Source organism: Mustela erminea, chromosome 14, assembly GCF_009829155.1.
Source record: "Mustela erminea isolate mMusErm1 chromosome 14, mMusErm1.Pri, whole genome shotgun sequence".
NCBI classification, from domain to species: Eukaryota; Metazoa; Chordata; class Mammalia; order Carnivora; family Mustelidae; genus Mustela; species Mustela erminea.
Window position 1 is genome coordinate 86,967,521 of NC_045627.1, and position 27,336 is coordinate 86,994,856.

The 27,336-nt window shown below is 46.5% G+C and overlaps 1 protein-coding gene across 2 annotated transcripts in view; it reads left to right on the top strand.

Annotated features, from left to right (window-relative positions):
- DOCK1 (dedicator of cytokinesis 1) overlaps window positions 1-27,336 on the top strand; it is a 491,527-nt gene that overhangs the window by 148,524 nt on the left and 315,667 nt on the right. For both annotated transcript variants that reach the window (XM_032314015.1, XM_032314016.1), the window contains exons 24-25: window positions 16,015-16,085; window positions 19,766-19,872. In XM_032314015.1, coding sequence (XP_032169906.1) covers window positions 16,015-16,085; window positions 19,766-19,872 — 178 coding nt within the window. The remainder of the gene's footprint in view (window positions 1-16,014; window positions 16,086-19,765; window positions 19,873-27,336) is intronic.

Below are 27,336 nucleotides of genomic sequence, written 5' to 3' on the forward strand. Positions count from 1 at the left end.
ATGATGAACATTTTTTCATGTGTCTGATAGCCATTTGTATGTCTTCATTGGAGACGTGTCTGTTCATATCTTCTGCCCATTTTTTTTATATGATTGTCTGTTTTGTGTGTGTTGAGTTTGAGGAGTTCTTTATAGATCCTGGATATCAATCTTTTGTCTATACTGTCATTTGCATATATCTTCTCCCATTCCATGGGTTGCCTCTTTGTTTTGAAAGTTGACTGTCTTTTTGCTGTGCAGAAGCTTTTGATTTTGATGAAGTCCCAAAAGTTCATTTTCGCTTTTGTTTCCTTTGCCTTTGGAGACATATCTTGAAAGAAGTTGCTGTGGCTGATATTGAAGAGATTACTGCCTATGTTCCCCTCTAGGATTCTGATGGATTCATGTCTCATGTTGAGGTCTTTTATCCATTTTGAGTTTATCTTTGTGTACGGTGTAAGAGAATGGTCGAGTTTCATTCTTCTACATATAGCTGTCCAGTTTTCCCAGCACCATTTGTTTGTTTTTACTTGAATTTCAGTTAGTTAACATCAGTGTAATAGTGTTTCATCTGAGCTCTTTCTCCATAGCTTTGTTTTTTAATACAGTGTTGTGTTTGTCAAATTCTAGACTTGCCCAGATCCTGAGCTAAATTACTGAATATTCTTGAATGATCACAGCATGTATTTCCCAACAAGTAGAATTATTTTCTTGCTGTTGGCTTTCGTAATTTCAGAGTTTTCTTAGATTGACTCTGAATTGTCCTTTACAAATGCAGAGTGGAAACTAGGTGGCTTTCTAGTTGGATGGTGGCAATTACAAGTGTAATTATAAAATTTATTCCAAGTTTTATTTCACTTGATAACCACTTTTGCCATGAAGTGCCTCAGATTTTTCTTTGTCATATGTTCAGGCGCATTGCAGAGTCTTCAAATAACAAACCATTTATAAATTGGAAGTTGGGGCTTTTGTCCTTTTCGCTTATTATGGTGCTGTTTGCTGTCATTTCCTCTGACATTTGCTCTATCCTTCAGTCCACTGTGGGAGCAGCGCTGTGCTCTGGAGCAAAAGACCACTTTCCCCCCCGATTGCAAACAGGGTCTTCACTCTCATGTCTGTCTTAAACAGACTCGTCAGAAATTATTAAAAACTATTAAGTTGGCGACCATTTATGTGCGCAGTAGAACCGCAACGTTGTGTTTTTATTTGCCCTGGTTTTCTGTCTTCATCCTTGTTTTCATTGAAATTAATCTATCATTTCTGTTCTTGCATCTGAACGTGCCATGAGGATGGCACTTTCCAAATAGCGCACCATTTATTTGAGCTGTATTGAGGAAAGGAGACTTGAAAGGTACATTTTATTCCTTTTCGAGTTACTGGAACTACATAAATGAAGCCAGGTTTTGGGAGAAGTCAATTTAAATGAATTTATGTTGCCTCTTCGGTGACTCTCGTCACGTTTGCCTGCGGCGCGCTCTCCGGGCACTCAGGCCTGAAGGGGGCTGAGAATCCACCGTCTGCCGCGTGGGCCACGCACTGCTCCTCAGAACTTTTATTAAAAAGAAAAAGAAAACCCTTGTTTGTGGCCATGGACGGTCCCATGTGTCAGGGAAGGAAGCCGGACTTGGGCCTGTTGGGGTTGCGATCCCTGGAGTCCCTCAGCGGCCGGCTCAACTCCTCTGTAGGCTTGTGGCAGCTGTCCCCACGGGGGGCACTTTGAGGCTTCGAGGGCCACACGGGAGGCAGAGCACCCCTCTGTGCCCAGGAGGAGTGGAGGTGTGGACGGCAGAGGACTGTGGAACGGGAAGGAAGAACCTCTGCCTGGAAGCCGTGTCCCCCCGTGTGTGGAGGTGGCCTGTGGGTGTAAGAGGGGGTGGGCGTCGAAGGAAGCCAGTCTCCGCTCCTGAGCTCTGTGAGCTGGTGTGGAGGGCGGAGGGAAGCCGATGAGGGGAGCACAGTGCGCTGAGCGTGGGTGCGCACAGAGGCCATCTTCCCTGGTCATGGATCTCCTTATCTGTGACGGGCCTGCCCTGTGCGTCGCCGCAGAACAAGAGCCATTCCATTTGGTCCCACACCCAAGTACCTTGACTTGCTGCTTGTACATGGACACCTGTAGCTCTCCTGAATTATAACTCGCTCTTGGCAGGCTCTGGGTTTCATTCTGTCCTTCTGCAGCAGCCACCGAGACCCACACGAAACACCCGATGCGATTGCCGTTTACGATTCGTTCTACAAATGTTTGTGGACCTTTCCTGCCTGTCAGGTGCTGGGCATGGTGTGTCGGGTACAGTCCTGAGCATGAGCGAGGTCTCTGCCCTCAGGATGCGGAGTCTAACATCTCAGAACCGTGCGTTTCAGTCCCCCAGTGCTGATGCTCGGCATCGTGGGGACGAGTCCCTGCCAGCAGGCAGGTCAGTAAGGTGTCTGTGTGCTGTCCTGACGGGAGCCCATGTTCTCCGTGGCTGAGCGTGGGGATGTTTGGAGAAGGAACTTTGGAAAGAGGTTTTGTTAGCATATTTTGAACTTTCCCTACTTTTTCTTGCCTTTCAAAGGACCCCTTTTCAGTTATCGACCTTGCCGTAATTTGTAACAATGAGAATGCTATCAAGTAGAAGACAAACATCTTCTTTATGAATAAATGCGCTTGCTTGAAAGAGGGAGAAGTGGGAACGGCTGTGTTAGGGGTTGAAGTTCATCTCCCAGGTTCATAGGTTGCCCTCCCCCGAGTCCCCCAGAATGTGATTGTATTTGGAGGTAAGGCTTTTATTTTTATTTATTTATTTATTTATTTTGGAGGTAAGGCTTTTAGAGAGGTAATTAAGTCTGCGTGAGGTCATTAGAGAGGACACTGATCCAGTCTGACTGGTGTCTTGGTAAGAAGAGGTGAGGACAGAGGAGAGGCCATCTGTGGACCCAGTGAGAAGGAGCCATCTACAAGCCGAGAGAAGAAGACTCAGAAGGAAGCAACTCACCGCCACCTTGACCTCGGGCTTCTAGAAGCTGCCTGGTCTGTGGGCTTTGGGGTTTCCCCAGCAGACTCCTGCCTCTATAACAAAACCCAGTAAGCTGCCTGTACTTCCCGAAGGCGCTAACCTTTCTCACCACCTGATTTGGCTGCCACCCAGTGAAGGGGGCCTTCCCCAAGTGGCCAGACCTTGATGGAGTCCCTGATCCTTGGTCTCCCTGGAGACTCATCCCTGCTGCCATTTTCTTTGTTGTCTTAGGTCATCTGTGCCAGTCTCTGTGGGTTTCTCCCCCGAACCTGTTCCCTGGGTTCCTTCCATTCTTTTGCTCTGTCCGCCTCCCCCGTGCCTTCCTGCATCCTTCTTTGGGGGACCACAGGATAATGGAGGTTTCAGACCCTGGCATCTAGGACAAAAGGATAGGAAACCCCACTCAGGAGCAGCTGCCCCAGGGTCTCAACCCCAGGCCAGCTTCTGCCTTTGCAGGCGTAGGATCTGTGGGGTCAGGGGGCATGCTGGGGGGGTGGGTGTGATAGATTTTGCCGGATGCTGGTGTCTGGATTCCCTGATAATTAGTTTTCCTGACCAGCTTTTCCTTTGAAGAAGAAGATCTGACCCACAGAAGTATTTTTAATCACCTTAACCAAAGGCTTTTCTTTATTTTGGCAACATTTTTAAAAATTACCCATTCTCTGAGTACATTTTTCCAAAAGTTATGAATTTGGATGTTCATATTTTAAATCCTCTGACCTGTATAGTAACTGTTTGCTGAAGCACAAATGAGAGATAGAGCTAGAGAACCATATGAAAGAGTGTTTAGGGGTGACATTTGGGACAATGATGGGTATTGGAGACACTGGGATAACTCTTTTTTTTCTGGTTTCCTTGGATTTCTGCTGTGGTAGTTGGTATTACATCTTGCTTAATTAAAACATTGGCACTGAGAGTGGCTTGCTTGAGGCAAGGCGTAGCTGTCCCAGTGAACCAATGACATTGGGATCATTATTATGATGACTAATTTCATGCCTCATTTTAGAAATAGCTGGAGGCACCATGCTGTTTCCAAGGTGTTGGTCTGTCACCGCTAGAAACCATCATGTGGGGCAGTCACACATGTTACAGCACGAATGACAGTGATTCTGAGTTGCTAAGAGCGGTCCTATGATTATTTTAATGAAAAGTGCCCTTTGTAGTTGAGGGCAGGTCATTATTTTTGAAGTTAATTAAACTTTTGTGGTGGCATCTACATCCATAGAATTCACCGTCTCCGCCATTTTAAAGTGGCCATTTGGTACATTCACAGTATTATGCAACTGTCACCCCCACTGGTTCGAAAATATTTTTGTCATCCCGAAAGGAGGCCCTGTTCCCATTATTTTCACTGCCTAGGACTCCCTCCCATGGCCCCTGGTGTCAGTCACCTGTTTTCTGTTTCCGTGACTTTGCCCGTCTTGTCATGTACATGACGGCATAGAGTACGTGGCCTCACTGACTTCCCGGCGTGTTCTCAGGGCTCATCTGTGTTGCAGTGTGTCTCGGTATTTCCTTCTGTTTTATGGGAACTCCTGTTCCGTTATTTGGGCACCCTATTCCATATGGACAGTTTCTGTGTCCGTTCCTCAGTTGATGGACATCAAGTTGTGTCCCTTTTCTGAGGCTTTCACTAGTGCCGCTGTGAATGTTTGTGTACGAGTTTTTCTCTGAACACCTGCTTTCCGTTGTTTGGGGACAGACCTAGGAGTGGAACCACGGGGTCCGGTAACTATTCCCTTTAATTGATTGAGGAATAAACATTCTTTTTGTTGCTTTCTTAGCACGGACTCCTGAGTTGCACCTTCAAGTTTCTGTGCCCTTTCTCTGTAGGGCAGTTGAGGGGCTGGGCATTATATTTTCAGATATGTCAAGGTTCGAGGGATCCGCGCTCATGCTGTGGTGTTCCTGAGCAGGAGGGCGGGCTGTGGAGCAGGAAGAGAAGAACACTTAGGGTCAGAGTCCTGGGATGGCAAATCCATCTTGAGATTTTTAGAAACCATTACAGATATGTGACTTTTCCAGGAGTATTTTATGTCAAATACAGCATTCCTGATACAGCAAAATCGGTGTTTGTTCCGGCTTGCACCCTGCCTCTGCCTCACACGTGTGTGCCTCTGTGCCCCGTCCCCCCGCCCCCCCTTCTTTATTATAACGCCACCGGCACTGGATTCAAAGCCTGCTGTCGTCCGTTATGACCTCTTCTGAATTTCATCTGCAAAGACCTTCTTTCCAGTTAAGTTTGTATTCACGGGCACCTGGGGTTAGGACGCGAATACATTTTGGAGGAAAACACAGTTCTGGCCGCCATGGGTGGGTTTGTGTATGGGATGCTGGGCAGCTTCTGGGCACGTGGCTTGGGCTTGGGGTCAGAGTGGGACAGCTGGTCCTTGGCCTCCTTGGAGACTCAGCCCTTTGCTTTCACTGCTTCTGTCTGAGGGGACCCTTATTCACCCTGCTCGGCTGCCTCTGCCTGTTGGGTGTCTCCCACCTTGATCTTCATCTCCAGGGCTTTGGCTCCGGGTTGATGTGGGCTGAGCGAGGGGGGCAGGGGGAAGTGGCTGGGGTTGGCCTGCCTGTGCTGCCCCCCCCTCCTCCTGCATCTTCGCGATCCCTGCCCTGCAGGGGCATTTCTCCCACCCGGTGCTCACAGGCTCTGTTTTGTGAGGTTGTTCAGACCACGAGGAAGACACAAGCGTGAGGTGTTGCGTTCTCTGGTTGCTGTTTTCAAAAGCAGTTCACTGCAGTTCAGGCCCTTACGATGCTTCTGATGGACCATTTTTCTGTATGTTCACTTCTGAATTTCAGGTGACTTTTAGAAAATCACCATTATTTGTAAGTTATGCTTTGCTCTTGGAAGCTGTCCAGACCGGTCGCCAGTTTTCGCCAATTAGTTGCTGTGGAGGCCCGTTCAGAGGATCGCTCGCTCCCCTTCTCCCCGTCTCCCCGAGCCTCCTCGGCTACACGGCTGTGCTGGTAAAATGTGACAAAATAAAAGTTCAGGCATTTAATTCAGATTTGTTCTTGCCTAGATTACAGTTAATAACCCTTTTTAGCATGACTTAATTCCTGGCAAATGGATCTTCAGAGGTTAAGGAGAGCATCGTGTCTCCAAAGAAGAGGGTTTATCCTCGCGTGTGTCGTGGTTCCTTAATCTGTCCCTTTCTCATTCTCTTGCCTTGCACTTTCTGCTGCCGGGTTGGGCTGCTTTGCCCCGCATCTGCGGCACCTGTGCTCTGTCCTCACTCCTCGAGTCACGGCGGCTCCAACCTGCTTCTTTATTGTTTTATAAGTCATTCCTTTCTTGACCTTTCTTGACCAAATGCCCGCTAGTGTCCTGTGTGCCCAGCAGTGGGGAACGAGGGATGAAACAGGTGTAGGCCCTAGGCGCTTGTTGGAACTGTGTGCCTTACCATTGAGAGAGGAGGTAGCCCATAGCAGAGCCGGGGCTCCCCCAACCGCGTTTTCATACCGGGGCACAGAGATACTCGTCATTGTTCGTTAGTGTGGCTTCTTGTGGCCTGAGTAGACCCTGTGGCCCAGGTCAGGCCAGGCTGACGCAGAGACCGAGGGCTTCTGCGGACTGCTGGGGGCCTGTTTGTGACACAGCTGCATGGCTGGGAAGGTTCTTGTCCAGGGCCCGTTTGGAAACATCCAGGCTTTGTTTGCTTGTGGCAGTGACAGTGTGTGGGTGTTGTGTGCACAGAGGTTATTTCTGACGTTTAATGTGCAGGAGACAGTGGTACAGCTCTGCTACAGTAAAGCCCTCCCACCCAGGTGAGACCCTCTACCTGATGCTGGTACTCTCCAAGGAAGGCATGATGGATTGCTGTTTCTTTTACCTGTGTGTCTTTAACTGTGGTAGAAGCTGCATAATAGAACGTTCCTTAAACAGTTTTTACAGTTCAATAGTGTTAACTGTGTTCATACTGCTGTGGAACATTCTGGAACTTTTTCTCTTGCACAACTTCAACTCTGTCCTCATTAGACGACAGCATCCCATTTCCCAAAGCCCCCAGCCCCTGGCAGCCACTGTTCTGCTTTCTGTCTCTGTGAATGTAACAACCTCAGATATCTTGGATAAGTGGAATCATGCAGAATGTATCGTTTTGTGACTGGCTTATTTCACTGAGCATTCCGTCCTCAAGGATCATCTGTGCTACGGGATATGTCAGAATATCTTTCTTAGGGCTGAATTCCGCTCGCTGTGTGTACCCACTGCCTTTTTCTTTCTTCGTCCACCGGTCGATGCACATGGGGTGGTTTTTTCACTTGGCTGTTGTGAACAGTGCAACTGTGAACATGGGTTTGCCTCTCTCTCTTCACGATCCTGCTTCTGTTGCTTTTGTGCTTATATTCCCAGACATGGGATTGCGGGATCATATGATAATTCTGCTTCTAATTTGTGAGGATCCTCCATACTGTTTTGCTTAGTGGCTGTACCTGTTTCGATTCCCATCAACAGTGGACAAGGGCTCCGGTTTCTTCATGTCTTTGCCGACACCCCTTCCTCCCTTCTTTCCTGCCAGCTGTCTTAACAGATATAGGATGGTAGCTCATTGTGGTTTTGATTTGCATTAATCATTAGTGCATCTATAGAACTGTTGGCCGTAACATGGACCTTCCCATATATTGTTGGCAATAAATGGATTTTTAAGTGTAAGAGCTTATCTTGGATTTATTGAAGAATCTTAGTAAACATGTGCTTCTTTCTTTCTTTTTTGGGGGGGAGGGTTGGATTTCATGATAATTAAACATGAAACTACTCCTAGGAATGATTTCTTTCAACCGCTAAGTTGTCAGGTGGAGTTAAATGAACCAGCGTTAGTAGTATGGTGGGGAATGCTATTTTAAAGACCAGTGTCTGCTTAAGGGAAGCTCGATTTATAAAACAGAAGAGTTATTTTTAGATTTAGGATACATTAGATGTAGGTAGTCTTTTTTAATAATAGGGTGTAAGGAACGGAAGCAACCACTGTCATCATCTTTGTTGTTCTGGATTCTAGCAATTCCTATAGGAGGGTGACTCTCTCCAGAGTGCTCTGTGTTTCTGTCCAGCCATCTTGCCTGTTTCTTCCGTTTCCCCCAAAAGGCACAAGCTCAGGTGTAGGGGCTCCCATTGGCCGAACTGGTCTGGCCCCGCTTTCCTGTATCAGAATGCCCTGGCTCTTCAGAGGCGGTTTGGCCATGCCCCAAATCTTCCAAAGATGCAGCTCTGAAGTCTAGAGGGAGAATACGTGGGCCATATATATTTGAGCTCAAAACATCCAAATGGAATCATTTTAATATGCGTTTTCTTGAGAAATATGTAAATTAATAATTGCTTCATACATTATTCAAGGAAAACTTATTTTGTATCACCGATAGCTCTTGTAATCTTATATAAAGATATGCTAATGGATTTAATTAAAATAATTATACTGAATAATGTAGCCTGAACTTTACCCTAAAATAGTGTCTATTAATCATCATCAGTAGTAACAGTTTTAGCCAGAGAGACACTTACAACATTAAACCGATACTGGGTAGAAGGTGCACTTTCTGTGTTGTTTTATGGCTTGGATTAAGCTGGCATTCTCAAGAGCTGCATGATGATTACATTTGCTCAGAGGAGAGTATACAATTTATTTAATTTCCTCAACCTGAACTATTTCAGTGGTTAGAAAACTTTTAGCATTTCCTGCCACTTCATAATCCTTTCTATGTGTTTATTATTATTATTTTTTTCCTCCTAAAACTGTGGTTTTAAGATGCCTCTGGTCTGTTTGATTCAGGTCTGACCTTACCCCACCTGGAGCTGCTGTGGCTGGATATCCTGGGTTCTTGATTGCTGGGATATTAGGCAATGGACTCACTTTTAGGAGGGGCCCTTGGCAACTCGCCTGTCTTTTAGTAGAAATAGAAACAGCTTTACCATCGGCGGTGGTTCTTTCTAATTTTGTTTCTGGTGTCTTCACCACTCACTGGCTTTCAGTCAGTATTCAGTGGTCAGGAGCCCTGTTGTATTTGGGGGTGATTTCAGTTTTCCCTAAAGCTTCATGTGCTGGGGTGTGCAGGGGACTCAGGCGTGTGACCCCAGCATGTCAGTGCACATGTGTCCGTTGCCTGGAGGCCCGAGTGCATAGAAATGGACTGGTCCGTCCTCAGGTGGGCAGATGAAAGCTTTGCCAAGTTCAAAGAGAAAAGCAAGCTAGGATTTAAAGAGCCATTTCACTAATTTGCTTAGTTTTAAAGTCAAACCTGAAGAAATAACTTTCTGAGAAAGCAAACATTGATTCGATAAGGACAGTTATGTTTTAGAAAAGAGGAGATGAATAAACAAAGCTAAACACAGTGAAGTCATCTGAATCCCTATGTTGTGCTGTTCTCTTTCTGGCTAGGCCGTGTCAGAAAGGAGGTGCCCTCACAGGCTATGTGGCAGTTTATTTAGAGAGAGCGCATGTGTGAGTGCGGAGTGGGGCAGAGGTAGAGGAGGAGAGAAGCTCGGGCGGACACAGCACTGAGCACGGAGCCCGGCACGGGGCTCGATCTCACGACCCTGAGATCATAACCTGAGCCGAAACCAAGAGTCAGAAGCTCAGCGCTCCTTAGTTAGAGCTGAGGAGCCACCCAGGTGCCCTTCAGCTCTGACTCCTGATGCGTCCTGCAGGCCTTGTGCCCTTCCCACTCCCGGCCCCCAGGCCACAGCCCAGGGAGCTGGTTAGTGATTGCCATCCTGGTATATGGAGCCTCGCCAAGGTGCTGTGGGCAGGGGCTGCTGGCGGGCTGGCCCCACATACTCCGAGCAAGATTTTGTTTCAATAATGAACCAAATTTTAAAAAGATAATAAAAATAGAACTAGAAAAGAAAAAAGAAAAGAAAAGAAAACCTCAAATGCCTCCCATTCCTGTTACCCTGAATTCAGTGATAAGCAAATCACTCTGCTCCTTGCTATTTACCTCTTTGCATAGGACTTTATAAAATTCCCACCGTACGTGGTGGAATCCCGTTTGAGAGTTGTGCCTGTTCAAGAGGGTTTCTGTGCCAGCGTTTGCACACATCCTGGGCTCTCCTGCCACATGACGGGTGGCAGCAGTGGCTGCTGTGGGTCGAACACCCATGTTCGGGAGGACATGCCGAGCGGCACACACACAGCAGCCTTCCATCCTGCTGGCAGTCTCTGGACGCCGGTGTGGGTAACCAGCAGGTTTTACCAATGAGAACCACTGCCAGGACGGGCCAGAGCTTCGTGTGCCCACAGCGTGGCTCTGGGACGTGCGCCCGTGTCCCAGGTACGGCACTTTCCCCCGCGCGTCATGCCGGCGTGGGTTATCTTGCCGGCATCCGGGACTTCCTGTCCGCGAGGGGTCTTTCTGCCCATGAGATTGCAGCCAGCACCGTCTCCTGTCCCTGCGGAAGCCCCTGCTCTGTCTGGCCTGTGCTGCACGTCTGGGGAAGCTCCTGCACCAGCTGCTCCTTGCAGGAGACCTGAATTGAGTGAAGCAGCCCCTGAGTCCAGAGAGAAAATGAAGCCTTTTGCTGCAAGCATGAGCGGAAACCAAAACACTTGAAGTTCTTGACACATAACCAATATTAGGAACGGGCAGAGCTAGTTTTTCAGTCAGGAAGGTCTGAGCTCGGGGTGGCGTGGACATCAGCGTCTGTGCCTCTTCTGTCCGGCTCATCAGACTGGAGAGGATAGAGTTGTTTCTCTTGGCTGAGGAGGGGGAGTTCTGAGGGCCTGCAGCAAACAGGTGCAGTGTTTCTTGGGAATGAAGAGGTGATTTTATATAGAGCTCTGTCGGTCTGGCTGTCGTGGGGTTTCCGCTGTGTCTAAGAGCCTCGGCACGGCTTGAGGGAGCCCAGAGAGAAGGAATAGCTGTGCCATACCTCAGGGGCTCTGGGCTGGGGGACACAGACACCAACCCTCTCTTCCAGCCCAGAGCAGGAGTCACTTTAGATGCCCAGCCCGGAATCCGTGTATCTTGAAGAAAAGGACTGAGGAGTAATCAGGGGTTAACTTTGAGTGTTTTGGGGCAGCAGAGGGAGTGATGGGCAGGGAAGCAGGGGTCCAGGAAGAGGGAGCACTCATACACTGGTCTGCTGGTGGGAAGAGGCTCCTCCTTGGGTTGGAGAGGGTCCTGTACTGGCAGGTTGCTGAGCAGAGACACCAGGGAAGAGGGGCCCGAGCCTCCAAGGGTGCTCACTCGTTGGGCTGGTGCCCGTAGAGTTGGGTGGTGCCATCCAAGTATCTAGACGAGCTGTGCATCTGGTCTCAGGAAAGCTACTCTGGCTTCAGCCTGAGGCGTGAGCTTGAGGGGCTCCATGTGAAGGCGGAGGGGTCAGTCGCTAGGCTGCGGCGGGAGTGCCGGACAGGGACAGAGGACTAGTCTCTAGGTTGTACAGACTATAGGAGTGGAGAAGGGGCTAGAACCCTGGGCAGGTAGTGGGGAGGCTCTGCCGTGCTTTGTGATTGGTCCGGAGTGGCTGTGAAGCAGAGGGGGCATCCGAGGGGGCTGTGACCTGGGGACTCAGCCGTGTGGCGCCCTGAGCGGAGGTGTCCCGGGAAGGTAAGGGAGCGGCTGGCCTGTGGCAAGTGGGACAGCTGTACGCAGAGGCGCAGCGACCATTGTGTGTGGGTGTAACGCGCAGAAGGAAGGTGGGGTCCCTGAGGAGTGTGTGGAGGAAGGAGAGAAGTCTGGCATGGGACCCCAGGGACACCCAGCTTTAAGGGGCAGTGGCGACAGGCCCCAGCGTGGAAAGCTGGGGAGGAGTGAGTGGGGAGGAAGGCCAGGCAGGTGGGGGAGGGGTCGCCTAGGAAGAGGCTGGTGGCCTTGGCAGGAATGGAGACGGTGGAACTGAAGAGGGGCTACAGAGGGCAGAGCGGGGAGCGTTCTGGACAGCGGGCACCCTGCCAGCCCACAGTCCAGCTGCTCTTGCAGGTGGGACGAGGTCCCTGGGGCCCCCCAGGCGTTGCTTCGAGAGACCGGGCTCATCTGCCGAGGGAAGGAGCCAGGTGGTGTGAGGACCGAGTAACCTGGAGGGACTGGGCCGGGGTGGGGGGGCGGTGTGTGTGTGTGACAGAGGGCGCGGAGGGTCTGCGCTGAGCCCAGGCACAGGATTCCGTCCCTTTTTGAGGTGGGTGCTCCCTCTCAGCCTGGGCGGCGCACAGAGGTGTGGGCACTTCTGGAGTCTCTGCTCTCTCCTGGTGGATTTTGTTTTTCTGGGAAGTAGGAGGTAAGATGGGCTGGGAGGGGGTGGGCTCTCAGGCTTGAGGAGAATCATGAAGAAGGGGGACCGTGAACAGGGAGGGACACCAGGTCCACGAGGTTCGAGCTTGCTGGTCCTGTTCTCTTTGTGCCCTCTTTCCATCCTTGGTTATTTAACCTGGGCTCAATGGCAGGTGCGTGGTTATCTCTGTTCTCTCTGAAACCCCAGAACTGTAAGAGGTACCGGCCCTAGGGTCTCGGTCTGTTAGGCAGACTTCTGTGTTAGACAGCATTTTGGAGTCGCAGTGGGCACATGCCCCTTTTAGTGGACATTGCTCTGACCTCTGGTTGGGCAGAAGCCCTAGGGAGCCCTGACCCTGGCCTGGTGCTCAGTGTGCCTGGTTAATGCAGTACCTGGGCGCCCCAGGGCAGCCCATAATGCCTGTCTTGTTTGTCCGCATCTGCATCACCCTTGTGAAATGGAGGTAACCTGCGATAACTCGGTGTGTTCCAAAGGTGAATCTCAGAGGACGAAGTTGGAATCCCTTGATCTGGCTGGCATTGAAGGACAGGGTCAAGACGTAGAAAAGAAGCCTTGGTGATTGTGCAGTGCAGAGCCCTGCTTTCCTGCCCCGTCTCATCAAGACCATGAAGCACAGAGGAGGTGGTGAGGTCTTGTGCTGGCTTCGTGTTCCCCGTGGACGTTCTCAGCCTCACTCCAGATCCCAGTACTATGAATCTGGATACACGCCTTCCCTGTGTGCCTCTACTTTGTCATCTGTGAAAGGGGATAGCAGAACTTTCTCATGCTTTCCTGAGGATGTGTTGTGTCCATGGAGTAGAGGATCCAGAAGAGTCTCAGGTGTAGACAGAGTATTCCCAAGGTACAAATTAGGAAACTTGGACTCTTTTGAGGTGACTGGAATTGACCACTTAGCTCTTTTTTCAGGCATCAGTGTTGAGATTCAAGAACATTCTCTTGGGCCTTTTCCGTGCCTGGCTTCCCAGGTGATAGAGCTTTATTCATTTTGACCTTGAAGGTCCGGTTTGGACAGAGTCCTACGGTCGATTCCTCTTTCCCCCAATGCACACAAGCCCTCCCGCCGCGCCACCCTACTGCTGTGCCTTTTCTAGAGTGTTTGAAAGATGGACCTACATGGTGTGGAGACTTTTGAGTTTGTCCTGTTTTCTGTCTCACAGGGCATCTGAGATTCATCCCTGTGGGGTGTAACAGGAACCTGGGTTTTTCTTTTTTTTAATACGGAGTATGCTGCATAGTATGGAATCACCTCTAATTCTGAGTATGCTACATTGTATGGAATCATCTCTAATACTGAGTATGTTACATTGTATGGAATTACCTCTTGAGGGACTTTCGAGCAGTTTCTAGTTTCGCGTGATTACAGATAAAGCTACGAAAACACTTGCATGCAGGGTTTTCTGGGAGCCTTAGCTTTGCGTTTCAGCTGGTCAGGACTCTGGGGTGCAGTCGCTGGGCTGTGTGGGGAGTGTGCATCTGACTTCCTGAGAAGCTGTCTTGTGCTTTTCTATGGTTGCTGACCTTGTTTTGCATTCACCCCAGCAGCCCCACTTGATACTGTCAGGTCTTTTTTTTTTTTTTTTTTTTTTTTTTTTTTTGCAATTCTAATAGGTGTTAGTGATACTTCACTGTGGTTTTAATTTGCATTTCCCTGGTGACTAAAGCTGCTGGGCAACTCTTCAAATGCTTATTTGCCATCCATATATCTTCTTTGGCAAAGTGTCTTTTCAAAGCTTTGGCCTATTGCAGGGGGTAGACTATTTTCTCATTATTGTGTTTTAAGTGTTCATTGGATATGCTGGATACAAATCTCGATCAGATACGTGATTTGCAATTACTTTCTCTGGGTGGGAGACTCATTTTTTATTATCTTACCAGTGTGTTTTAAAGAGCAGTTTTTATTTTGATGAACTATCATTTATGGATTTTTTTTTCTTTTACAAATTGTGCTTTTGGTGTCCTAAGAAATCGTTGCTTAGTCCATTACAAATGTCTTCTAGAAGTTGTGTAGTTTTAAGTTTTATGTTTAAGATTTATGATCCGCTTAACTTAATTTTTGTATAGGGTGTGAGGTATGGAACCCATTTCATTTCCTTTGTTGCAAATCAGTTGACCAATGATATATGTTCTGTATATTAAAGTGGGCTTTTCCTGTCAAAAACCAAAATTCAACTGAGTAAATTTGAAGATCCAATTGTCCTTATTCAGTGATTCAGAATGATTCAATTCGAAAGATTCAGTGATTATAGATGATTCAAAGTGAATAGGACAGCATCCCGTCCAGCAAGCAGAAAGGAGCTCTGAAGAGCTGGGTAAAATGAGACTTTTATAGGCAGAAGGAGGCAGGGACAAGGAAAGAACAGGCCACCTCTTCTGTCTTGGAGGGATGGAAGGGGCTGTCAGGTGAATTACCTCAGTAGTGCTGACCAGGGAGTTCCAGATCGAATGGTTTTTTGTTTTTTTTTTTTTTAAGAGATATTATTTATTTATTTGACACAGAGAGAGAGAGAGAGAGAGTGCACACAAGCATGGGGAGGGGCAGAGGGAGAGGGAGAAGCAGGTTCCCTTTTGAGCCGGACACAGAGCTGGATCCCAGGACCTTGGGATCATGACCTAAGATGAAGGCAGATGCTTAACCGACTGGGCCACCCAGGCGCCGCTCCAGATTGAGTAGTCTGATCTTATATTCCGGAGAGAGACTGCAACTGGAGTTTCTTTAGGTATGAAGCCTTGGTTTGCTGACATGGAGTTAAGCAAAAATGACTCCATTTTGATATATTTTTTTTTATTAAACACTACCTTTTTGCATTCAGAAAATAATGCTAACAATTATATATGCAGTAAGTATAGTATTTTCCAGCATTCAAAATGTTATGTTTTCAGCTTGATTTTGAACTTTAATGCAACCTCTGGATGTTCTTGGTATGAGCGTTATTTCCCCCACGTTATTCTGGGAGGTGGAGCCCAGCCTGGTACAAGAAGTTGTGTAGAGTCACAGATCAAGGGGGGCCCAGCATCGTCAGAACACTGAAAACACGAACTTTTCCCATCAGGGCGTGGCTGAGGGGTGGGACTCCGGCTGCCCACTGAACTGAGTTTTGGTGCTCTCCCTGTTCAGTGCTCGCAGTGTGACCAGGGGGACTTACCATCTCCATCGGCCGTTCCCCTGCTGTCCAGCAGCCGGCTCCCCACCAGAGGTCTGGTGGAATGAAGGAGAGAATGCACAAGGGTCCCTAGCGCAGCACACAGCGTGTAGTAGGAGCTGTCGTGCTTACCATCACTCTTGTTTTTTGAGATGGTGGGTTTTCTGGAAGATACAAAATAGGAATAGAAGAGAGAAAGTTACTAAAGAAAAAACAGACTCCTAGTGAAGGGATGCATGGGTGTACAGAAACCAGTGTTGGAGTGGAACAAAGACAATCGTTTTAGATATTGAATATGGGGGAACTGCAGTGACTTGGACAGTAGGGAATTCTTTCGAGGGACACAGATCTTCCTCTGCCATTGCTTCATTAGGATTAAGGAGAAAATCACACGGGAACTTAGTGCAATGTAGGCATTCTGTCAACAGGCACCAACTGTTGGGCTGTTAAATCATTATGTGTCAAGGTGACCAGTAACAAATCACCATTGTTTGTGGCCCAGAGGTTCTTTCTTTGCTCTGTTTTTGTTGTGTTTGGTGATTCCATTGTCTCATCTAAAAAGTGATCCTTCTCTTCTAGCTATGTCTGCGGTACTTCCTAGGAATTACAGATTTGTATTAACACTTGCCTGAGTGCACGAGGCTCAGCATTCTTTGCTCTTGGTTTGCAGGGGGCGGCGTTGAAGTACTTGCCGACTATTGTCAACGATGTGAAATTGGTGTTCGATCCCAAAGAGCTCAGGTAAGAAAGCACTCGGGGGGCGGGCTTCCCACATCCCGTGGTCTGCCTCCTTCCCGTGCAGAGAGGTCACAAGAGGCTCGGGCTCAGTCTCATGTTGGCAGACATCAGTGCCCTGGATTGTTCTAGAACAAACTCATGCTGGTTGTGGTATCTCTGACACTTCCCTAATTATGACTTTATATGGAAAAGACATCATCTATCAACACAGTATTTTCTTTAGAGGGTTGCTTATAGCCCAATGGGTAGATCTTACAAATTTGGCATTTTGTTTTCTTTCAGGATTGAGTTTCACTATGTGGTGGTTGGGTTTTTGTTTTGTTTTTAACACCTAAAATATCTGACACTGGAGACTGACTATTCACTCCCCTCCCTTGTCCCCCAGCATGCATGGCTGTTCTTCTGTGCTCCCGGCTGATGGACTGCAAGCCTAAGGCAGAACAGTCAGGAGTTGTCACCTAAGATAATATTAACAAAACCACAACAAATGCCAAGGAAGCTGGTTGTTGGGCTTTCAGACCAAGGACCGAGGCTGGGGACCAAATCCTTCCTTTTGCACCTGTTTTTGCCGCCTGGTTGGAGAGCCCAGTCCTACTTGTGTAATCTGTAGGGGCTTGTATTTCACAAGATGGTTGAGCACCACGGGGAGGTGCAGCCTGTTTAACCCCAGACATGTAAAGCATAGCCCTTGTCTGCTTTTGATTTTGACTTTGATTTAGCATTTAACACCATAAACTACCTGCAGGGGATGGCACCATTTTTAGCAGCCAGAAAGCCCATCTAAATATTAGTAAAGGTCCATGTGTCCCCTGAGTGGTTAAGCTGAATAAGAAATGCTCATCCCTCCTATTCTTTATGTCCACTATAGGTTGCTCATGCCCGGGAGGGGAAGGAGGAGCATTTGGGGGGAGGGGGCGGTGGTCCTCTTCTCCATGAATCACCAGGTTTCTGATGGGCCTGAGGATTTAGTGTCCTGCACGGACACATTATTTTCTGTTCGTAGGCACTAACAATGCGGGGGACGGCTTCGCATGCCCTACATGAGAATAGGAGATGTGAATGGGCCCATCGGGAGCAAGTCTGCCCTGGGTCTTCGGAGTGGGCCCGCCCCTGCATTGTGGCTGCCCGTAGAAGCCATCAGTAGCCCCTGAGGTCTTGTTAGAAAATGCTGAATCTGAGGCCCTTTCTCAGATCTTCTGAGTTAGGAATGGGGGATGGGGCCCAGCCGGTTGGTTTTAATGAACCTTCCAGGAGCTTTTGGTGAATGTTCTTGTTTGAGAGCTTCAGGTTTGGAGAACATAGCAAGTTGGGGAAGCTGTGGTTGGATGGGCCATACTCTGGGCCTGTCCTTAAGGGTCCCAGGGATTAGACTAATTGGTTAGTGGGGCAGCGTCAGTGTTCCCAGTGGGTTCTGGTGCCTGTGCTTGGAGAGTCAAGGAAGACCCTTTTCTCTAGGGCCAGTGTAGTCAGCCCTTGGCTCCTTGTCCCTTTAGGCATGCCTGTATGCTGTTTCAACTCCTTGTCTTCAGTAACTTTTTTTTGTTGTTTTTTAAAGATTACTTTATTTGTTAGAAAGAGTGTGTGCATGTGGCTAGTGCGGGGAGGGATAGAGGGAGAGGATCTCCCAGACTCCCCACTGAGCGCAGAGCCTGACACTCACTCTCACGACCCAGGAGATCATGACCTGAGCCAAAACCAAGAGTTGATTGCTTAACCCACCGAGCCACCTTATCTACTTTTTTTTTTTTTTTTTAAATGTCCTTGTAAATCATGTACGTATTTTTTCCTTTTTAGAAAGTTGATTGATATTTTGATGAAACAGAGGAGAATAAATCAAACTTAATTCCACTGACTAAAAACAACTAGAAGGATCTGGTTTGTACACACGTATACTCATGCATGTGTGCAGACGTATTCCCCTAAAAAATTCAACACGGTCATATTCTTTATTTTATAATCAGCTTCTGCACACAAGACCTCTTATTTTCCTACATTGTGAAGTAGTCTTTTTAGTAACTTCCATGGTGTTCGATCCGATGCTGGCCCCATCATTTATTTACTAGGCACTCACATTGATCACGTGCTTTCTCCATATAAAAGAGGCTCCATACGAAGCACTTTCCATGTATTGTTCAGTTAATCTTTGCAACAACGGTGTAACATTGGTTATTAGCTCACTTCGTCCCTGAGAACTGAGCTGCTCAGTGGTCCTGCTTCTAGGCCAACACGGCTTTTGGATTACAGCGGACAGGCCTCCATGCGATAGGGCTGTTAGGCTTGGTTCGGTTTTTCTTATGCAGTGTGCTAGGATAAATTCTTTTGTAGCTTTATTGTAGTATCTTGCCCTTATTTATATCATTAGCTTGAACAGTGATGTGGGATTACAAGGTCTTATGTTCTCTGCCTTTTTTTTTTCTTTTGTATTTTCTTAAAAGATTTAAAAAAATATTTTATTTATTGATTGGAGAGAGAGAGAGCAGGAGCAGAGGGAGAGGGAGAAGCAGGCTTCCCACTGAGCAGGGAGCCAGAGGTGGGGCTCCATCCTAGGACCCTAAGATCATGACCTAACCCAAAGGCAGACCCTTAACTGCCTGAGCCACCCAGGTGCCCCAAATGATTTGTCATAAATATGATCCAGTTGCCCTCTAAAGGTCAAAGCAGCCTTTTGCCAAAGCATGTTGGTGTCTGTCTTCCCAAACGTCGTGGGTACTTGGAATTACTCTTTTATAGAGCCTTGATGATAGGACCGGTGAAAGGCTTTTCTTTGTTGCCAACAAGAACCCTTCTTCTGAGACTCCTTTATAGTTTTATTGACTGTTTGTAAAAGTAAAGTTGAAAAAAAACACTCAAGTGAGAATAATTCACATATATAAAGTTCCCCAAGTGTAGAGTGTGTAATTAAATGAGCTGTGTGCCCGTCATCATGGTTTAATTGTGGGCATTTTGATCCCCGTAAGATGCTGGTGCTCTGAATAGTCATTTTCTGTCCCCTCCCTGGCTTTTTTGGTATGTATAGCTCTGCCTTTTCCAGGCATGTTATATGAATGAAATTATATAATATGTAGCCTTTTGTGTCTGGCTCCTCTTCCTTGGCCTTATGTTTTCAAGGTTCACCCGTGTTGTTAGCATGCTTCAGAACTTCATTCCTTGATACGGATGAATTTTATGGAAATGGTATATCTTGTTTATCGGCTGCTCAGGCGACAGATATCTGGGTCTTCCCCCCACAGAATATGAAGACTAATGTTCCTGGGATTCATCTACCAGACTGTGTGTTGGAGATGTATTTTTGTTTTTCTTGGGTATATATACCTGGGAGTGTAAATGCTGGATCACATGGTAACTGGGTTTAACATTTTCAGGAAATACCCAGCAGTTTCCCAAAGTGGCTGCACCAATTTACATTCCCACCAGCATGGTAGGAGGGTTTCAGTTCCTTTATATCCTAGGGTGGTCTTTTGTTTGGATTATAGCCGTCTGAGTGGGTGTGAAGTGAAAAATAACATTTAAAGTATCATTTTGTTGGATGAGATTTTGGCCCATTTTGGATAATGGGCCATCTCCAGTGTTCTGGTAGAACTTAATCACCATTTAATGACCTTACATTTTGATCTGGTCTTGAACACAGTAGATCATTTTGCTGTATATCCCTAAACTCTTTTCACTTGTGTTTTTCATTACAGCAAAATGTTCACTGATTTCATCCTAAATGTTCCCATGGGTTTGCTGACCATTCAGAAGCTGTATTGCTTGATTGAAATCATTCACAGTGACCTCTTCACACAGCACGGTGAGTGGAGCCCCGAGTATCGCAAGGATGTCACGTTATTCATTGTCTATAGGCCTGTCCCTTCTGAATTCTCTCCTTCATGCCAACAGGAGTGGAGGTTGTAGCCAATTCAAACAGCTCCATTACAAGACAGGAAGATTTAGCCCCTACAAGAGAATGGTAATTGACATATGGTGGAGTAATAGATCATTGAAAGATGAAGGGGAAAACCTTGTAGTTGGTAATTTAGGTGTACACCAAAGCCCTATGATAATCAGCGTACATTGTAGCCTTTAAGATGTATGATTGTCTATCCTGGGGAGGCAATCACCTGCTTCCATTCAGATGATTGCAAAGAAAAATGTCAAGTTTTCTTTAAATTTAGAAATAATGGTTCTGCCTCTTCCTGAACTTTGCATTCTTTGACAGGGTTTCCTCAAGCCCTGCTCAAAGTAATAAGAATTTTAATGATTCCTCAACTCATTTATCCTAAGGAACACCTTCTATTTCCTCACATTATCTCCCTACCCTTTTTATTAATCATTTTCTTTCTATTTGGACAGATTGAATTAATATTTTACACTTGTCAAGCAGTTTTATTGAAAGCTTAAAACCTTTGCATAATTCCACAACCTTTCTCATTTAGCGGAGGCAGATGTGGGGACCGTTGAGTGACATTCTGACTGAGAAGCACGGGTTTCTGCTCTTCTATTTGTGTCCAGAAATTTGGCTGTTGGATTCGTTTTTTTTTTTGTCTCCGTGTGTGGTGTTTCAAGGGCAGAGCAGCCTGGCTGGGGATTTCCTGCTGAGCTCCTGGCTGCACCGAGAACTCAGTTTATGTCCACATTAGTCCTTTGTACCGTCTGGGCTTCTGGACCCTGTGCTCTCCTGCTGGTTTTAGCCTGATTTCTTGATTGAACTTTATCACTACCCTGGAGTCTAACACGTACAGCTAAGGCTTCTGTTAAGAGAAAATGTTAAGACTTCATTTGAGTGGGTGTGTTTCTTTTTGAGAGAAGTCAGCAGACCAAGAAATAACTGGGTTTCCGCATCCCTTCCAAACCCCTCTCTCTGGGCCACAAGCCCATTGTTCAGTTGCCTAAATGGAAGTCCGCTCCATTGCCCTTGGTTGGGATTCAAAGCACATGAATCTCCCTTACCTAACAATCTGGATTGTCCATACTTCAGGGTCTCGTTGGAGGGCTGGGTCTTGAATTATTCACAAGTTCTCCCGGTATCTTCTAAAGTTTGGTGAAAAAACATGGGATGCAAGAGGGCATGTTTATGTGGTGATGGGTGAGGACTTCTTCTTCATTGTTTCTTTCCATATTGATGATATTTTATACCAAAACAAGTAAAGTCCCCTGGAAGTTTTCTGTTTGGATTTTGTTAGGTAGGTTATTGATGTCCCTTCTCCTAACCATCCAACCCCAGAGACACACATGGCGACTACCACCTCTGACTTAAACCACTTCACTGACTGAACAGTTAATCAATTAATGACAACCGTCAGTGGATTATTTGCACTTGACTTTTACTGACTGTTGCTGTAGGGGAGACCTTCTTCCCTGTATTGCATAATTACTGTTGCCGAACTTTGTGCCACAATCATTTAGCTGTCTTTGAGTAAGGACTTAAAACATAAATGGTTCAGTTAAAATATTTAAAATAGGACTTCTTCAGAGAATACATTTCAACCAGCTGAGGGTTTCTCGAGGGTGGGGGGGTAGAGATAGGGTGGCTGGGTTATGGACATTGGTGAGGGTATGTGTTGTGGTGGGTACTGTGAAGTGTGTAAGCCTGATGATTCACAGACCTGTTCCCCTGGGGCTAATAATATATCATATGTTAATTAAGAAAGTGTATTTCAAGGGTATCTTTTCCTGTATTGAAACTTAACTTCATTTCCTTTGCTAGTAGAAAGCTGGAAGGGGCTCTTCCTATTTATTTTTGGTAATTTTGTCAGCCTGGGTCTTTGGTGATTGTGTTTTTCTTCTTCTTTACTGTGCCCTGTTTCTGTTTTCATTCTCGTTCTGGAAGTCTTTTATCAAAGACTGCCTCAAGTCCTGTTTGGGAAGTTTTTGCAGCATGCTGTTAATTATTAACTTAGAATCTTTTTAAGTACAAAGTTAGGGACTTAGTTTTCATTGCAAGCTGCACCCAATATGGAAAAGGAGGTCATGTGGTATAATGCGAATCGAGACTGATCGTGTGGCCCAAGAGCCACCGTTCACCAGAAGCCTCAGTGTCTTGGAAGCAGCCCCCCAGCTACCCAGTGAGTAGCCTTGTCTTAAGCCAGCACTGGCGGTCTAGACTCACTTCCAGATGCTCATGGGCGGTCTGGAAGTGTTTCAGAGTACATTGTCCAATGTCCAGTGTGGAAGAGGGCCCCCCCCCCCCACCGCGCCCAGGTTTTGAGTGTTGGGAATCTCTCTCGGAAGGGGTCACGAAGACAGCCCCGATTTTTCTCACCTGCAGGCTCTCTGCTCCTTCAAGGCAGCCTGCAGCCGTCTTCCCTCCTTGTCAGGAAAGACCAATCTGTGGAAGTCTTCCCACTGGTTTGTTCACACGCAGATGTCATTACTGTTGCGAAATATTCCCTGCCACGTTTGGTATACATCGTTGAAGCCACAGTATTTTCTGATGAGATATGAGGGCCCTGATTTTCCTGCTTTGTTCCATTTCTTGCTGATTTGTAACAATGGTCCTGGTCTGTGTACTCTTCCTGATCCCAGTGGAGCCAGCCAGCCTACGGCCTCACGTGTCCAGAGTTCTAGAACCTGATAGAACCAGAGTTAGCTGCATAAGCCACCGACGCTGCTAGCCTGAAGTAAACATTTTCTTGGGGACGTGGTCCAGGTACATGGCAGTGTGGCTCCTCCAGGTTCCTTAGTGAGGGCTCCAGGCCCTGTCTTTGCTCACCAGCATGTGGGTTGCCTCCCTCGTGGAAGGGACTCACTTAATTGCTTCGCTCTCAAACATTGCCTTCCTCCTCCCGGCAGTATCAAATACAGTCCCTCGTTTGAAGGACCTCCCTTCAGTGTGGGTGATAGGTTGACCTGCGTGCAGCATGGCTGGCCGTGAATACGGACACTGGAATGGCTTCTCGGCAGAGAGGCCTTCTTTTCCCCGGCATGGGTCCCAGGGGGCTCAGGCTTGAGGTGCCCTGGGGTTTCAGCCTTGTTTTCCCAACTGCTTCCCCAACCTCTGAAGGACACAGAAACAAAGCAGAGCTCGCGAGGCTGGGGCAGGAGATGTGTGTTTTGGCAGAGAGGGGTGTTTGGCCCTAGTGGGTGTGGACACCAGAGCTGCTGTCACCGTCACTGTCCATGCACAGGTGTCCCAGCTGCCGTGCTCCTTCTGGATTAGGGCCTTGCGACTCCTGCTTCTGCAGCCACCACCCGGTGGAAGGGGAGTGGGAGCTCTTCACAGAGCTGTCCCCCCCACTGTTGGCTGCGAGTGGCGTCAGGGCTCTCGGCAATGCCTGGGACGTACCCTGCCTTACAGTTGCTGCAAGAGTGGCAGTGGACATGTCCTGACTTCTGTGCGGGGGAGAATAGAGAGATCTCTCCCACGGATGAGAAGGTTTTTCTGCAGCTGGGGTGGACCCAGTGGCCACAGTGGTGTTCGCTACATAGTTTGCCCATAAAGCCAGTGTGCCAGCCGCTGGAAACTTCACTGCCTGCAGCGTGCTGTTGACTGTCAGCGCCGTCATCTTTGACTCTGAGCACGTGGCCCTCTCCTTTAACTTTGATTTGTTTAAAAAAAAAAAAAAAAAAAGGAATGACTTGTTTGCATCATTTCTCCTACAAATGATTTTACTTCCTCGTTAATGAGGAACTCTGCATTTCCGAAAGCCTCTCTGTGATGAGGGTGGGGCGTACACAGTGGGGCTGAGTGCTGGGCTTTACCATTACTCTGCCTGGGTTCAAATCCTGCCTCTAGCCCCCACTCACTCAGTGACCTTCGACAAGTTACCCTCCTGGCTTCAGCTTCCTCACCTGCCCTGTTCTTGTTGCCTACATCCTACATTTTGGAAATAAGAGCTGAAAGTCAGTAGACCTGGATCAAATAAAGAAAAGCATTCCAGGAAACGTCCTCTGAGAGGTGCTCTGCTTATCCGGTTCAGAACAGCCCCAGCCGCTCTGCCCTAGGCCTGCTCCTGCCACTCCCCACCAGGTGAAATCGTGGTGTCCTTTCTCCTTTTGGCTTGCTGATGATCTGTGGTCTCTCCCTCGAATGAGAGATCCCCGAGCCTGGCCGCCTTGTTCACGTTGTTACTGCTTGATCGCTGCTTTTAGGACAGTGCCTGGCGTCAGACATGGCCACAATGTCTGCATGAACAAAATTAGTCATGGATGTCCACGCCCAGCACTTCTTCTGTCAGGATGCAGCACAGAGAAGGAAGCCAGATCCGGCTGCGTACAGACGCGGTTCGGTGGATTGAGCGAGGAGAGTTTCTGTGTTTGCGCAGGGAGCCTGGCTGTCACTCTTATGTTTGGCGCTGACTGGATTGATCATGGAGGAGGAAGGAGAGATGGAAAACGGAGACTCAGTGAGGGATCTGAGCTGTGGAGGGTCATCTGTGAGCGGTTCTGTAAGATCAAGGTCATCTTTTTGCCTCTGATTTAGTTCTTCCTCAGTTTGTGGAAGTGTGAGCTGGAGGAGGAGGACAGTTCAGTTCTACCTCTGGATTCAAGGTAGATTTTGTTAGAATGATCAAAAGTTTTAATCAGAGAAAAATGGGAAGAAGAGTGTAATACCACGCGTGCGGACTCCTCACTGAGCTTCCGAAGGTATCGAGTCCTGGTTGGTCTTGTTTTTAATCTCTGTGCTCTTCCTCCAGCTATTTTGAAACAAATCCCAGTCACCCTAGATTGTCATTGGGATGTTTTTTTGCGAGTATGGTGGTATTCAAAGAGTGAATGATTTGTTTCAGGAAAGGGAGGGTGTGCAGAGGGGCTGGTCCCTGGGCTGGTGTTTCGACTCCCCCTTGGATGTTCCTGCTTCTGCGCCCGCATGGAGGCCAAGGGCATCTGGCTCCTTAGCAAGCTGTGCACGAGAGCCAATGAATGGGTGGTAATGGCTTCCCAGCGTTGTCTCTGGATGTGACTTGACTACTTGAAAGCTGGTTAAATAGATTATGTGCTTCACAAAAAGATGCCTCTTGCATATCATCTGTGGTGTGGAGTGAGCAGATTTTCAAAGCAAGATACAAAGAGACAGAAAGGTCAGAGCTTCATAATTTGTGCATTTGTAGCTTTGTTCCCCTGTGATTATATTGTTGCCCACATATCTGACAAAAGCTGTGAAAATTAAAGCTTAAATCCTATTATAGAAATGAAAAGTTTCAATGTAATTAAATTAAAATAAACACTGGGACACCAAGGTTTAGGATTTATGCCCACAAAAAATGTTTTACGTTAGTGTTAACAGCAATTGGGGTAAAAAGGAATCAGCCTGAAATAGCATTAACTTTCACATTAGTCAAGAGCATTGGACATACTTGGAAGATCCCGTTGAGTTAAGATGAGCGAGCCTCTGGAACACACATTTTCACCCACATGGGCTCTTTTCACCATGGGTCTGAACCGGAGACCTTTGGGAAAGTTCATTCCAGTTAACACTGTATCATTTCTTTGTCTTTCAGGAACTGACCTTTCCATATTCCCATATTGAAAATGACCAAACCAACTGTCAGATTTTCTTTAGAGCTTACTATGTTCTTACCATTGTGTCTTAAATTTTTTTGGTTTTGGAAGGTAGTATAAGATTTGAAGAGTGAAGATTTGATGACTTGGTGGCAAGATAATCTCTTTATAGTCTTGACAGTAGTTTAATACTCTTGGTGGATTACGTTGTTCTAAGCTCACATTCATCGGCACCCCTTTGTCTGTTTTTCATTTTTGCGTTTTTTTTCCCCCCCTGACGGTTGTAATCTAGCAGTGAGTAGGAATGGGATGTGTGCCATTCCCTCATTTCCTGGCCATTCCCATGACTCTTTCTTTCAATATAGCAAAAAAGCTCCTTTTAGACAGTGTTCGTCAACCTCATAAAACTTCATTTGTGTTCCATTTTTGAACAATAGAGAGCTTCTTCAAGATATAGGCCTAGAGAGCTTGAATTATTTTCCTCATTCTTATTTTCAAGGTGAATGATTCTTCCAGTTATCAAGCAGAGTGAAACTCTCCTTTTTAATGGTAGAAACATTAGTTACAGCAGCCCTTTGAAATCTGAGGGCAAAGCCTTAGATACCAATGAGACTAGTTATTAGGAAATATTGAAGTCAGATTTCCAGACTACTTTTGTTGTGATTAATATATGATATTATAAATATATTTACATCAAATATATTTATTTATAAATATAATATATAAAATATATAAATATAATTTATTTTCTTAAAATCACTCAGTCAACTTCTTTTGCTTTAAATTGCGGAAAGAATAGCTATATATTTAATACAGATTTATAATGCAATATACCTTCTTAATGCTTCGATTCATAAACAGATCAAAATAAAAATCTCTTGAGCTTCTCCGCTGTGGAAAATGGAGAGCTTTTTCTCTTTTTTGAAGGGATCTTAAACCCAGAGTTACTGTATAGTAATTTTGTTAACTTGAGGGATATTGTACAGAAAGAAAAATTGAGGTTTGGGGCCTTCGTGTGACATAGTCACATAATGTATCATCCGTCTAGCATTCCGGGATACTTTAATTAGGTAGTCGTGCTGATGACTTCTAAGGAGTGTAACTTACTTTGAACCCCAAAGATCGGTTCTTGATATAATGGTGGAATGTGAAATCATTTTTTCCTCTTCTGTTTCTGAGACAATTTTAATCTTTATCTGTAAGGTACTGTGCCTTTTTCATACCTCATTGTATATATCACTCTATATCATTCATTATATGAGTGTTTGAAAAGACTATCTGTCAAAACAGTGCAGCCTTTTAGAAAGGGCTTATTGAGTCTAGGAGGGTGAACTCAATTTCGGTTTCTTAATTATATCTATTTCCATTCCATTATAATTTGTTGAGCACCTAGCATGTGCTCAGGACCGTTGGTTAGCAAGTTGATTCCTTTGAGAGGCTTCAGAGCCATCAGCTTAAAACTGTATAATTGGAAAAGAGTAATTCTCTTAATTTACAGATAAGGGCCCAGGAGTTAGGCAACAGGTCCTACTAATTTGTAAGCAAAATCCCAAGCAGGGAGCTGTCCACCACTCTGGTGCTGATTAAGAAGTTGTCTTCTTAGAAACCCGTCACCCACTCTGTTCTTAAACTGTTTCACATTTACTGTATGAGTAATACATTCCGAATACTGAATTCACTTCCAGTGCCATATGGAACAAGGTAAAATAGAAATATGTGGATAAACAAACACATAAATAAATGTAAACAAACTATGCAAAAATAAATAAGCCAAAATGCAGTGTTGTGCTTAGGGAGTTTTCATACTTTTTTTCTTTGTGTGTGTGTGTGTGTG